Source organism: Nelusetta ayraudi, unplaced genomic scaffold (assembly GCF_046127955.1).
Source record: "Nelusetta ayraudi isolate G7.1 ecotype Tasmania unplaced genomic scaffold, CSIRO-AGI_Nayr_v1 ptg000034l, whole genome shotgun sequence".
NCBI classification, from domain to species: domain Eukaryota; kingdom Metazoa; phylum Chordata; class Actinopteri; order Tetraodontiformes; family Monacanthidae; genus Nelusetta; species Nelusetta ayraudi.
In genome coordinates, this window is record NW_027466084.1 from 1,386,387 (window position 1) to 1,399,180 (window position 12,794).

Genomic DNA, 12,794 nt, shown 5'->3' on the forward strand with positions numbered 1-12,794 from the left:
CAATTGGGATGTACCGTACTACGAATAGATATGTCAGAGATGAAAAATTACATTTTAAGGTGTGTATTGTACAAGATTGTGATGTCAAAGAAATGCAAATAAGTAGTTTTCCCCAAGAAGTGCATTCACATAAACATTGTGTGTTGATGTTTTTATTGTTCTTTGAGTGTAGCAGCTGTTAATACAATAAACAATATTTACATGTTAAATAAAAATATATACTTTATTTTTAGAAAACAGAGCTATAAACAATTGGGGGAAAAAAAACATTTGACATGTTATACGATTTAGTGTTCGCCCCATCTGATGCTTTTGTGCTGCTTTTTACAACACGATAGACAGGTAGTCGCACATCTGGAAGCAGAGGTGGAAAAGAGATGAATAAACACACAATGGACGGGAAGCGGGAAGTGACAAAAGAGGAAGAGCTCTGCAGTACCTGGCAGCTGATCAGCAGGTTGGAGGGACCATCAGTGTTGGGGGTGACGGAGAAAAGAGGGTTTTGACGGCAGCTCTCCGCATGCTCCGACACCCGGGACTCGAGGAGGCCCTGCAGGACGTCGGGAGTGATGTTCTGGTTCTACAGACAAAGGGAAGAACGAGGCACCGAAGCATGATATAGGGCACAGGTGTCAAACTCTGGCTCGCGGGCCAAATTTGGCCCACAGTGTAATTATACTTGGCCCGCAAGGCAGTATTTAATGCATGGTGGAGCTGGCCCGCTAATATTATACAGCACATGTATGGCTAATACTACAAATCCCAGAATGCTCTGTTGGTATTCTGGCAGACTACTTGCTTTAACAGACTATAAACACACGCGCAAATGTGGCGCAGTGGTTAGCGCTGCCGCCTCACAGCAAGAAGGTCGTGGGTTCGATTCCCGGGGCCTGGACCTGGGACCTTTCTGTGTGGAGTTTGCATGTTCTCCCTGTGTCTGCGTGGGTTCTCCCGCTTCCTCCCACACTCCAAAAACATGCATGTGAGGTCAATTGAATATTCTAAATTGTGCATAGGTGTGCATGTGAGTGTGAATGGTTGTTTGTTTCTATGTGGCCCTGCGATGAACTGGCGACTTGTCCAGGGTGTCGCCCTATGATAGCTGGGATAGGCTCCAGCAGACCCCCGTGACCCTGAATTGGAATAAGCGGGTATAGAAGATGGATGGATGGTTTATTGTTGTCGTTTTATTTGTAAATGTATTACTAGCCTGTGGCAAAATTTTTGCAATTTAAATCAGAAGGCTGCAAGTACAAAAAAAGAGGCGTACGACCTTTGTTTACATTTACATTTTTTTTAAATTTGAAATTCGATCATGCATGTGTGCGATATATGAAGTTATATATTGTATAGTATTAAGCGTTGCTTGTTCCATATTCAGGTTGAAGCATAACTTGTTTGGGTCCATATAAAAAGGTTTACTGTTAAATCTAGAGGAATAAATTTCAACGTTATAGGGCTTTTACAGCTTCTGCCTCCGTGCACAGTTAAGAAACCAATTTAAATGTGTAGCTGCTTTAGTTCCGTGACTGATTTTGAATAGAAAAATAAATAAATTTTTTACGTGAGAGTGGGTCAATTCAAATCATTCCAACTGAACAAAAACTCCACCACGTTACCTTAGTGTTGAGGTAGAGGCCACACAGGCAGGATATGAAATGGCTGTTGATGTTCAAGTTCCTCCTGCAGAAGAAGCGTGACAGGAGTGAACAACTGTATAAAGCATCCGGAGAGTATTGAAACCGCTACTACTACTGGCCACAGCTTCATGTCAAACTCAGGAACCCCATTGGACTCACGTGTGGCACATGGGGCAAATGACGTGCTTCTCTCCCAGCCCTTCCACCACAGACGAAATGTACCGCTGCTCAAACTGCAGGTGCTCTTCGATCATGCTCATTTCTGGAGTGAAAGAAAAACACAAGCTTGACTCCAATGGTCCTCCTCGGGTCTTAATTAATCTGTTCTGAATGAAGAGACATCAACACTGATGGCATTGTGTGTAAACACTTGTAGCATTTAAAATTAGACTTCTGAGCTTTTATTGTGGTTTTAAAAGCCACACATTATGCAAAATTCACTTCACTGACACTTTCCAGTGAGCAGCGGTGTGTACAGCCTGCTCGACAATATTAAAAAAATGTATACACCAACAATACAAGAACACAGAGAATAACCTTTTCATTTCCTCCTTTGCACAATTTCACTTTCACAGAAGTTTTGTAGTTTTGCATTTAACTGTATTAATGAGCCCCTTGTGACGCCACAAAGCTTTCTGACAACACTGTGTGTTTGTTGCAGGAGGGAGCGTGATTCCCCACACAAGTGTCCTACCTTGCGACCTGAGCTCCTGTTGGATTTCCTCAAGGAACGCCAGCTCGTCGTACTCCTTCATGACACTGAACATCTGTTTTGGAACAAAATAAATGCATTCATTCAGATCTGCCGTATTATTTAGCTGCATATTATGACTCCAGTTATTTGTATTCTTTAAAAAAATATATATAGATAGATAGATATATATACATGCATGTACCAGTGATGGTGTGTCAAGTTGAGAGAGACAACTAGTAGAGTTGACTGACCTCTGCCATGCCCTGTGGTCCCCACAGAGAGGGTAGTCTCTGGTCCTCAGACTGTAAGGCTGTCCACTCCTCCTCCATTACCTCCTGGACGATGGTAGAGGACCCGGGCCCGCTGCGCTGCTGGCTGCCCCCCGTTTGACGAAACTTCTCCAGCAGCCGGGACCGACTGTTTCTGAGTCTGTCCACACAGCGCTGAGAAAGACAGAGAAAACAAACACAGCGTTCATAAAGTTGGCGCACTGAAGTTAGCGGCTCGGTGGCTAGCTAGCTAGCTAGCAGAAAGCTCGACTAATGATTTCAGACCTTGCGGTAAGTCTCTTTCCATGGTGGAGTCGTCCCTTTATACAGCGAGCGGTGTCTGTCCAAAGCATCCATCTAAACGTGTTTCTACAAGCTGTCCAGACCCGCACTGGTCAAAACTGAAAGGAGACCGAACATTTCACCTTTAAACCCAGCGCTCCGGAAGTTGACGTGCGCCGCGCCGAATTGCACCCTGGGATTTGCAGTGTCCAAACTGAAACTAAAATACACATCGCTGGTTTGAGCCAGTTTGGTCGGAATTTTTCGAATACACTTACTAAATGGTCAGCGGCTCTTGTTCTGCTTGAGGAAAAGGATCCAATTGTACACAAGCAGCTTATCAAACCCATCGCAAATTGACTACTTGACTCCCATTAATTTAGTTATAGTTGTATTTATTGCTAATTAATTTCCTGATGATTTATTTCCCTCTGAAGTGCTGGAAATACATCAACACAGGGAAGGAGAAGTCTGAGACCTCTCATGCGTCAGCATGCTATTGTAAAGATACAATAGCTTTCCCCCTTTTTAAGTCTTTGCCAAGAGTCATTCCCTTTGTCAAATTGCTTAATTTGCACCAGGCAACACACTACTACAAGTAAATTAAATTATGCACTAACTAGAAAGAACCCCCACAATCACAGGCATGCATGGCTGTAATACTGTGCAGCCGAAGAATGAAGCTGCTGAACATCAATGTCAGTGCACAAGGTGAACTCCTCAAAAAGATGTTTTGAAAAACTTTTGTTGATGTTTATTCCAGTTATAAAGATTTAAACAAAATGTCAAAATTGTTTTGGGGAAAAAGACTGGAAGCCTGTTGTCATCTGTCAACTTGTTATGTTTGAAAATTGTCAACGTTAGCTTTGAATATATTGTACTTGCCTCCATTTTGTATCTAAGAAAATTAATTACAATAAATTTTTCAAGTAATTAACATCTTGTTTTTATTATTAGTGTACAAACAGGTGAATACCTAACAGCAAAATACGAATTCATGAATACAAAAAAGTCTATAATGGAAATAATGAAGGACACAAATAAAATAACATTATGTTGTTGCAATAATGACAATATGCACTGCTTTTTGAGTAAAAATCTTATTTTTACTTATATTAACTTATATTATATTTAATTTCAGCATTTCATTCAGAAAGTATACAAGGTAAATGTTCTTTATTGGTTGTATGTACAATTGTCCTCTAAAGAACTGCTTTGCTGTCGTTGAGCCGCTCTCCTGAGAGGTCAGCAGCCAGTGGGAGGTTGCTATAGGTGTTCTAGACCAAGGTCTTTCTGTGTTTTGATCAAGGGCACCGGCCAGAACACATGTCTCAAAGAGGTGACTGTATAGGAGCCTAAATGCAGAGTTCTCTTTCGTTTTTGAATTTATCATTATTATTTTTTTTACACTTTATCACCTCACATATACGTTAATCACAGTTAAATGCATCTAATATACATATTTGCATTTGCCTGCATTAGTGGATGAGGCGACCTGTCCAGGGTGCCACCCTGCCTTCGCCCTATTACAGCTGGGTGACACTCCAGCAGACCCTCGTTACCCTGAGCTCAGGAAGAGGCGGGTATTGAAAATGGGTGGATGAATGGATAGTGGATGAGCACAGCTGGCAAAAATTGTGATTTCACTTTTGTCTTATAACTATCAGTAATAAGGACTTTAGAAAGCAGTGGGAATAAACTCCTCAACTCCAAATTGTCCCACTGATTCTTTTCTTTTTTTTTTCAAAGCAACTCGTGTTGCCGACAAAGCCAGACGTGCTCTCGCTGGACAAGTTTCATAGCAACACCCGAATTGACATGGCTTTGATGCTGGCGAGTAGAACCCGACACAGGCTAAATCGTAAACAACGGTCTTGTAGAGAGCTTAAACGACACGTGTTGCATAATTATGGGGAAGCCGAGGCACGCACAGCAGAACAATGGCGGGAGCTTCTTCTTTCATCATCACAGCAGCAGCAGCACTTGCGCGCGTTGCTCTGCAGTATACGCGTGGGACTCGTCCCACTTGGAGTGATTCATAAAATCCTCCTCGCGCTCAGCCACAGCGGGGCGGTAGGAGGGGGTCTACCCCCCACACCACTCTCCCCCCTCCCCCTCCCATCTCGGCGGCACAGCAGCTTTTTTGACACCAGCGCCGGTCTGGTTCAGCACCTCGGAGAGCGACCCCCCTCGCTTCCCTCCTGATAGGCTGCAGCGGCTGCAGCCCGCAGCGGCGGCCGCCAATGGCCTCAGCGGCGCGGCTGCGACAGCGACGGTCAACGGCGGCGGCGGCAGCATCCCGGCAGCAGCCAATGAGAGCGCGCCTATCCTCTCCCGCATCCAACCCCCGAATAACTGCAGATGCCCGCATCCTCCTCCTCCTCCTCCTCCTCCCCCTCCTCTTGCTGGCAGATTTTCATATCTGAGGGTTTAAGCTGCCGTCTATTTTTGGAATTCATAGTGGCCATTTTTTTTTTCTTCTTCTTCTCCTCCTCCTTGATTCGATCCTTGACATCTCGGCGTTCTCCGCCTTTGTTTTGATCGAGATTTTCGGGGCCGATGTTTTATTTACCTCCATGAGGGGAGGACCCACCGAACCGTGAAGCGTCGCACAAGCGGGATTCGTAGCGGCCGTGACCGTGGAGATTTTTTTTTTTATTTATTTTTTATCTCCCACCCCACACACCTCCTCCACTCTCAATGGAAGACATCTTCCTCTCCGCCAGCGACGAGAGCGAGCACGTTTCGCCGACCGTCTGCATCGCCGTCGCGGAGCCGCAGACTTCCACGTAAATGAAGGTCTGAGGAGGCGGCGGCGGCATCGCTCCGGGAGAACGAACCTGTCGGCCCACAGTGCTGAGGCAGCTTCTCCATAGCTACCGAGCGAGCCTCTTTTTTTTTCTTCTTCTTCCACGGCCTGGACCCTACACACTGTCGCCGGTTGGCGTTCTCACATTTTGACCGCAGCAGCCGGAGGGGGTCAAGGTGTGATACCTGTATGGAGACCCCAAGAAGAGACAATTGTTAAGAAGGTAAGAGGGCAGCGCCGTTTGAATGCGTGTTGCGCGATTTATTGTAGTGCAACATATGATTGATCATCCTGGAGGACCTGAAGGCTTTGATTAATACCTTGCAGAAAAGGTTTTCTCTGGCGTGTTGTGGCGATTTGTGTCGCATGAAAGGGATAATTCTGGATTTATATATTTTTTCCCCTGTAGGTATACGTTCGATTCGAGCGCACAGGCCCAAGACGGCCTTAGGTTGGAGAAGCTGTTTTCAAGGCTTCCATTTTGAAGCTAAGATGGATGCTTGCGCATATTTCTTTCTCCTGCCTCTGTGGCCTCGTCTTGGCTCTTATATAATAGCGATGAGCAGGACCGAGTTGCGCTTGACGCGAGAGAGAGAGAGAGAGAGAGAGGTTGCGTGCGATATCAGCATAAATTTTTGATAATGAAAGAAAAAACAACAGACATAAAGGCTCATGAGAAGGCAGATGCGAGCAGTGGTCTCTTCCCGAGGCACACCTCAATTTCTCTTGACAGGTGGATGCACAACAGGCGTCCTTATGTTCAGCATGAACTCGGTGCTGTTTGTTGCGCCGCTGTGAAGGAATGTCAGGAGGAAAAAAAGCGCTCGTGGATTAAATCAAGTCCTCTATATTTTTGATGGATTGTATTTTTGTATATCAGAATGAACTTTGCGACTTTCAATTGTCCCAAAATATGCAAAATATCAACAACATTTTTTTTATATTCTTTCAGAGCTCAGGTGTTGGTTGCTGGGAAACAGTGGCATCATGGGAAAGTGTATTTGTGCAAGTGGACTTATGTCAGGCAAACTCACTTGACCGAGAAGTATTGTGAGGTTCAGCAAAATGCATTAATTGCAATGACAAAATTGAAGTTCAGATCTTCTGCAGTTTGACACAGTTGACCCGTTCTCTTTACAGTCATTTACTAGTACTTTTCTTTCCCCTCATATCACCTTTATCAATAGCAGAGGGTGGCTTGGTTCCTGTGCGTAGTTCTTATTTGACTGTTATCCATAGCTCTTGAAGCGACACCTAGTGTGGAAGACCTTCAAAAGGAAGGAAAGACCAAACGATCAATACATATCAAATTAGGTGGAATTAACAAATTGGCTGTCAATACTCAACTGTTTGTACTTGGCCGAACTGTGCGGGTAACTAATGGAAAATGCCGCGTCCCGTTTTTTTTTCTTCCTCGCACAGGTTCAATATTCCACAGACGTGACGACCCCCTTCAAAGCTCTTTGACTGTAGACCGATCAGAAAGCTTTATTCCATCTCCTCCCCGCTTCATCCTTCCTGTGTCCCGCTGTCAAGTCTCACGCCGGCGCCATGGGTACAGTGCTGTCGTTGTCCCCGAGCTACCGCAAGGCGGTCCTGTTCGAAGATGGCCCGGCCACGGTCGGCCACTACACGGCCGTCCAGAACAGCAAGAACGCAAAGGACGCTGCGGCGGCGGCCAAGTCCCTCAAACGCCCCTCCATCATCAACGTCCTGCCGTGGAAACGCATCGTGGCCGTCTCGGCGAAGAGGAAGGGCTCCAAGAAGCTGCAGTCGGACGCCGGCGATGGCGGGAAAGGGAGCTCTCCGGATGGCAACGCCACCGCCATGGCCAACTCAGGCTCCGATAGCTTGAAGCTGAAAAAGTCTCAGTCTTGCGCTAACCTCTCGTCGTACTCGTCTGGCCAGGACCCCTCAGCCACCGGCACCACTACCTCCTCCCAGCTGCCCATCTCCAAGACCTTGGCTAATGTAGTCACAGTTGCTGCCAAAAAGAATTCCCTCACAGGCTCCGGAATCCAACCGGCTACCGCGGCTGGCACACCGAAACGCGTCATTGTCCAGGTAACATTTCACTGAAGGTTGACTTGAAGGTCCAGTGTGTAAAGTTTTATGATTTTCATCTTGGTAGAAGCTTAAAGGTACAGTGTCTAGAATTCTACCATCTAGCGGTCAGATTTTAGTCTTTCGCTCACCCTCCTTCTCCCGAGCTTGCCAGTGAACTACGGTGGCCTCCGCAAAGAAATCGAGATACCTCGTCCCCCCTTCTTCTTCGTTGGTGGACGCCAGTGTTCACCTTGAAAATGAAAGGATGCCAGCAGGCGGACTGGATTGTCTACACTAGGCTTCCTTAGAAATATGGTGGTGCAAGATGGCAGCTAACTGGGAGCAAGACTCTCGTCTATGTATATTCTTATGAATAGACAACATATATATGTATGTATATACACACACACACACACACACACACACACACACACACACACACACACACACAGTAAATGATATACATACAGATTTGTGTGCACAGACCACTGTAGCTCACTGTCAAGCTCAGGACAGTGAGGGAGGACGAGCGAAAGAGTGCCGCAATCCAAAATGTAACCCCTTGATGTCGCTGTTTCTTCTGAAAAAAATTTCCAAAAACTAGACATATTATCTTTAATAAGCTTCTCTATGTCAGACTCAATGCTGTGTAGCTTCCCCCCCTCACCCTCCTCGTCTCTCCGCAGGCCTCCACCAGTGAACTGATGCGCAGCCTCGGCGAGTTCCTGTGCCGCCGGTGCTACCGCCTCAAGCGCCTGTCGCCGACAGACCCGGTCCTGTGGCTGCGCAGCGTGGACCGCTCGCTCCTCCTGCAGGGCTGGCAGGACCAAGGCTTCATCACGCCGGCCAACGTGGTCTTCCTCTACATGCTGTGCCGCGACGTGGTGTCCTCCGAGGTGGCCTCCGAGCGCGAGCTGCAGGCCTCGCTGCTCACCTGCCTCTACCTGTCCTACTCGTACATGGGCAACGAGATCTCCTACCCGCTCAAGCCCTTCCTGGTGGAGGCGGAGAAGGAGGCCTTCTGGGACCGCTGCCTGGAGATCATCAACCGCATGAGCGGCAAGATGCTCCAGATCAACACTGATCCACACTTTTTCACCCAGGTGTTTGCTGACCTGAAGAATGAGAGCAAGAAAGAGGAGGAGAAGACCAAACTCCTCATAGGCCTCGATCGATAAGAGGGGGCGGGCAGGAGGGAGGGAGGGAGGAAGGATGGAAGGAAGGAAGGATGGATGGAGAGAAAGATGTTTAAAGGTATAAAGTTGCGGACACGCTAGCTATATGTCGTGCAGTGCATTGAATCCTTGGGGCGGTGCTGTTGTCTGGTGTCTCTACTGGTTTATCATTAATCTAATTTCCTGGTGGTAACGGAGACCAAATGAGCCACTTAAACGCTAACAGGCTTTTAGGCAGGGACAGTCAGTGAACTGCAAAGTCTCACCTGAAGGCAGCAATTGGACTACAAAGCACATTACACACAACAAAGGAGATCAAGTCGGGGTCGTTGCGGTGCAGGAGGCAGCGCCCAACCCATCCTTTGACAGGGCCGAATCAGATTTGCTCCTCACGGTCGGTAAGCCACTTGTATACATTGACGTGGTCTCCGTCTCAGAATGAGGCGACACTTTGCTTTCGGGCAGCGCTATCGTGTGTCGATTGCTTGGTAATGAGGCGTGTCAGTGTTACTGACGGAGCCCAAAACAAGGAAGCTCAAACTGGCGCGCCAGATGGGGCGTTTTCTAAATCCTTTGGATTTGTATCACGTTTCCATCTGCCAAAACGGTTTGTGAAGGAGAGGCAAAACTTGGTGACCTCACCAGTCCTCTGAAAATCAAATTCAAGCAGACTAATCTGATATATATATATATATATATATGTATATATATATATTTTTTTAATTTACTGCCAATCTATCCAGCTCAAGACTTCCTACTGGTGCGTGGGTCCACATTAGTTACAAGTGACCGATTTTTGGTCAGACACAATGTTTCACTGACCAACTGCCACAGTGAGTCAGGAGTAAGGTGAAAATGAGTTGTTGACCACAAAAGGCCTCAGTGGTGTTTTTTTAAATCTACCAATAAGAGAATGCCATCCAATCCTGACAAAACTGCCTTGATCGCAGCATCTATGCTAATCTCAGTAGCACCAGCCATTCTGTACAGTTCATGGTAACTTCCGTGGTTTTTCTGCCCAGCTTCGGTCACGACTTTGCCTCTGTCGTACCTCCTGCCTCTTTATTCCAAATGGAAGCTGATTGGCTGTAGAATCAGTGTGAAATGAAATCAAAGACGTCGTCTCGGATTTGATATCTGAAAATCCGTCTGTGAGCCTCTGGGCGGGGAAGTTGTGTCCTGTCAAACTGGAAGCTGCATCTGTCGCAGGAAGTTTTATCTGTATTTTTTTAAACGTTTAGAAACACCAGACAACAGAGATTTATGAAGGGGCAGCGGATGCGTAGAGACGATGCTGCGTGATAGCGATGCGATGATTCACGATGGAGAAAGGACAGACCGAGGACAAGAGCCCCTTTGCATGAGGTCACTTCATTTGTTGCACATGGCCACCTGCTTATTGCCAACTCCACACTACCTTACCCCCCGACCCTTTGTCTTGTCCGAGCTTATTGCACTCACCAAAACTGGTGAAAGGTCCAGTTGAGTTAATCCCACGACGGAGACGTGCGAAAGGATCAAACCTCAGCACGGCGACGTCTTGCAAAAATTGTCGCAAAGTGAAATTTAAGACGGTGCTGTTGCACCGAGGCGGAGTAATTCATTGACACAAAGCTACACAAAGCACGGTACTTTGAAGGTAGTATTCGGGATTATCCGGCGTAATCTGCTGTGAATCAGGAGATAAATTATTTATTTTTTAAGAGTATGAAATGCTTATCCCTCAGGCTTAGATTAATAATCATTAAAAAAAAAAAAAGCCCTTCTCTAAGCTGTTTACTTTTACAAAAACCTGGGAAAATGCAATACAGACCCTCTACGGTAAATGTTACATGGGGAGTTTTTTTCTTCTTTTTGTGTTCACCCCAATACTTCCCCCTGCACTTTCTTCCTGCAGTCCATATTGGTGCTGTGCTGAAAGACCACAAGGGGGGAAAAAAACAATCTGCTGAGAGAAGGAGGGAGAGTGAAAGAAGGACTGCACACCCAGTGCTGCATGAAGGCTAGACCTGTTCGATCTGCCTCGACCAATGACCGCACACGTCAGGGTAAAAGAAAATGTGAATATGTTGCAGGTGTGGGAGCTGACGCTAGAAGCGTAGACGTGACTTTTCCTTTGTTGGAACGGTGCTTTGATGTCGCTGTCGCTGCTGGCTCGAGGGACCTCCTCCTCTGTTCTTAGTGATGCCCCTCCCCCGCCCCCCGGCCTCCCTTCCCCGCCCCTTCTTCTCTCTTCTTTCCTCCATTCATTATCTCCCACCTCCCAGCCCCCCACCCCCCCAAACAAAAGCAACAAACTGTAAACGACAGAGACACTGTCCTACCTGTGACCCCCTGCTCCGAGCTGGTCCTCTCCTTGTTTTTAGAGACCGGTGGTTTTAGTTGTTTGACATGCATGTGTGCTTCTATAGGTTCTCCTAGCATGCTGCTTTGTGTTGGGGCACACCTTTACCAAGTGTCACAGGAAAGACTGAGCGACAGCCGTGCCGGGACTGCCGGGAGTTAGACTCAGTGATGTGACATCCGGGAGACTCTCAGGCACCGGCGACGCAATCGAGGGGTCAGCGAGTAGAACCTTCGACAGGAAGGTTCCATGGTGCTCAGGGGCCTCTAAGACCCGTATTAAGTTGGAGTGGTTCCCTTGTTTGTCACTGTTCAGTTAAGGCAGGCATAAATTAAGCTGTGAAGTTAGGGCCTGGAGCTTCATAAAAGAGACATTTGAGAGGAATCCTCCAAAGTAAAGAACAGGGGTTGAAATCTCTGATGTCCGGATTGGAGTCAAAATGCTTAAATATTGGGCTGTATTTACTTCGAACCTAGCACTTCCTCCTTAGACAAGTTACTTTAAAAAGAAATTATAGTATGTACATATCATCATATCATCAGAATATATTTTTCGCATTCCAAAGCCACCTGACTCTCCCTCCATTAAGGAAGTGACTTTGCTGGTGTCTTGATGATGTTACATCAGTCAGTCTAACTGAAGCCACATCTCAGAAAAGTTCTGCCCCCCTGGTGCGGGGGGGCAGAGATCTTGTGCCATATCATTTGAATGACTCATTTCATACGGAGAGAAACGGTGAAGATGAATGAACAACGAACACGAGCCAACTCAAGGCTTGCGGAACAAGACAAGAAGGACCGTAAGGAGATTCACAAGCAAGGTTTTCTTTTTCTTTTTTCTTTTTTCTTTTTCTCTGCAATGTTGCGACATCATGTCAGAGACTCTACGTGGACTTTGCTGAGGCAATGTGGGAGGGGAATTAGATTTGTGGTTTGTATACACATTGAAAACATTTTATGTGTCACTTTGCAAAATGTAAGCCAAAATTGGAGTCATCCAAAGTTTGGAGCATTCAGCGTTCTCTTACTGTATTTGTAATTACAGGAGGAAAAAAAAAAAAATACTATATTAGATAATGGCACGCTCTTGTGTAATTTTCAAGAACCAACATTTCCATGCTTTCGCCGCGTTAGGAATGATGTGGCGATAAACTCAAGACAAACTGGGACAAATTGGGATGCAGCTGGTGATTTAACCCTCGTGGTGTTTCGTGTTGGGATGATAACCGATTGGGCTGCAGTAGGAACCATGCTGTAAAAAAAACAACAATGTAGCCTTGATGCAGAGTCGGACCTCACCAGATAAATATGCACACAATGAATGAATTCATGTCGAACAAGCTTGTTTACAAGGCCTTCTTCCGAAACTGTTTCTGACGGGCTGAACAGTACACAAGTCGTAGCATTTCTCCAAAATGGCATTCCCAAGCAGACTGTTGTATAGTTGTGATTTTTATATTCATTCATTGTACCTAAAGATCCAAATTGAAGGGAGGCCAATTAGATGAAGAGCTAAAGCTTAAGTATTGAGGTGGC

At 46.2% G+C, this 12,794-nt stretch overlaps 2 protein-coding genes across 2 annotated transcripts; one reads left to right on the top strand and one right to left on the bottom strand.

The window, feature by feature from the left end:
• Window positions 1-143: 143 nt before the first annotated feature.
• Window positions 144-3,064, bottom strand: rpain (RPA interacting protein). Its single transcript, XM_076032343.1, has 7 exons — window positions 2,889-3,064; window positions 2,586-2,777; window positions 2,335-2,407; window positions 1,800-1,902; window positions 1,620-1,683; window positions 440-580; window positions 144-354 (listed from the first exon to the last, which is right to left on the bottom strand). The coding sequence occupies exons 1-7, from the start codon at window positions 2,958-2,960 to the stop codon at window positions 325-327; spliced, it is 675 nt and encodes a 224-aa protein (XP_075888458.1). The 5' UTR covers window positions 2,961-3,064; the 3' UTR covers window positions 144-324.
• A 1,309-nt stretch (window positions 3,065-4,373) lies between these two features.
• On the top strand, window positions 4,374-10,018 carry LOC142892305 (cyclin-dependent kinase 5 activator 1-like). The gene is made up of 3 exons (XM_076032344.1): window positions 4,374-5,917; window positions 7,117-7,758; window positions 8,427-10,018. The coding sequence occupies exons 2-3, from the start codon at window positions 7,246-7,248 to the stop codon at window positions 8,916-8,918; spliced, it is 1,005 nt and encodes a 334-aa protein (XP_075888459.1). The 5' UTR covers window positions 4,374-5,917; window positions 7,117-7,245; the 3' UTR covers window positions 8,919-10,018.
• Window positions 10,019-12,794: the final 2,776 nt, after the last annotated feature.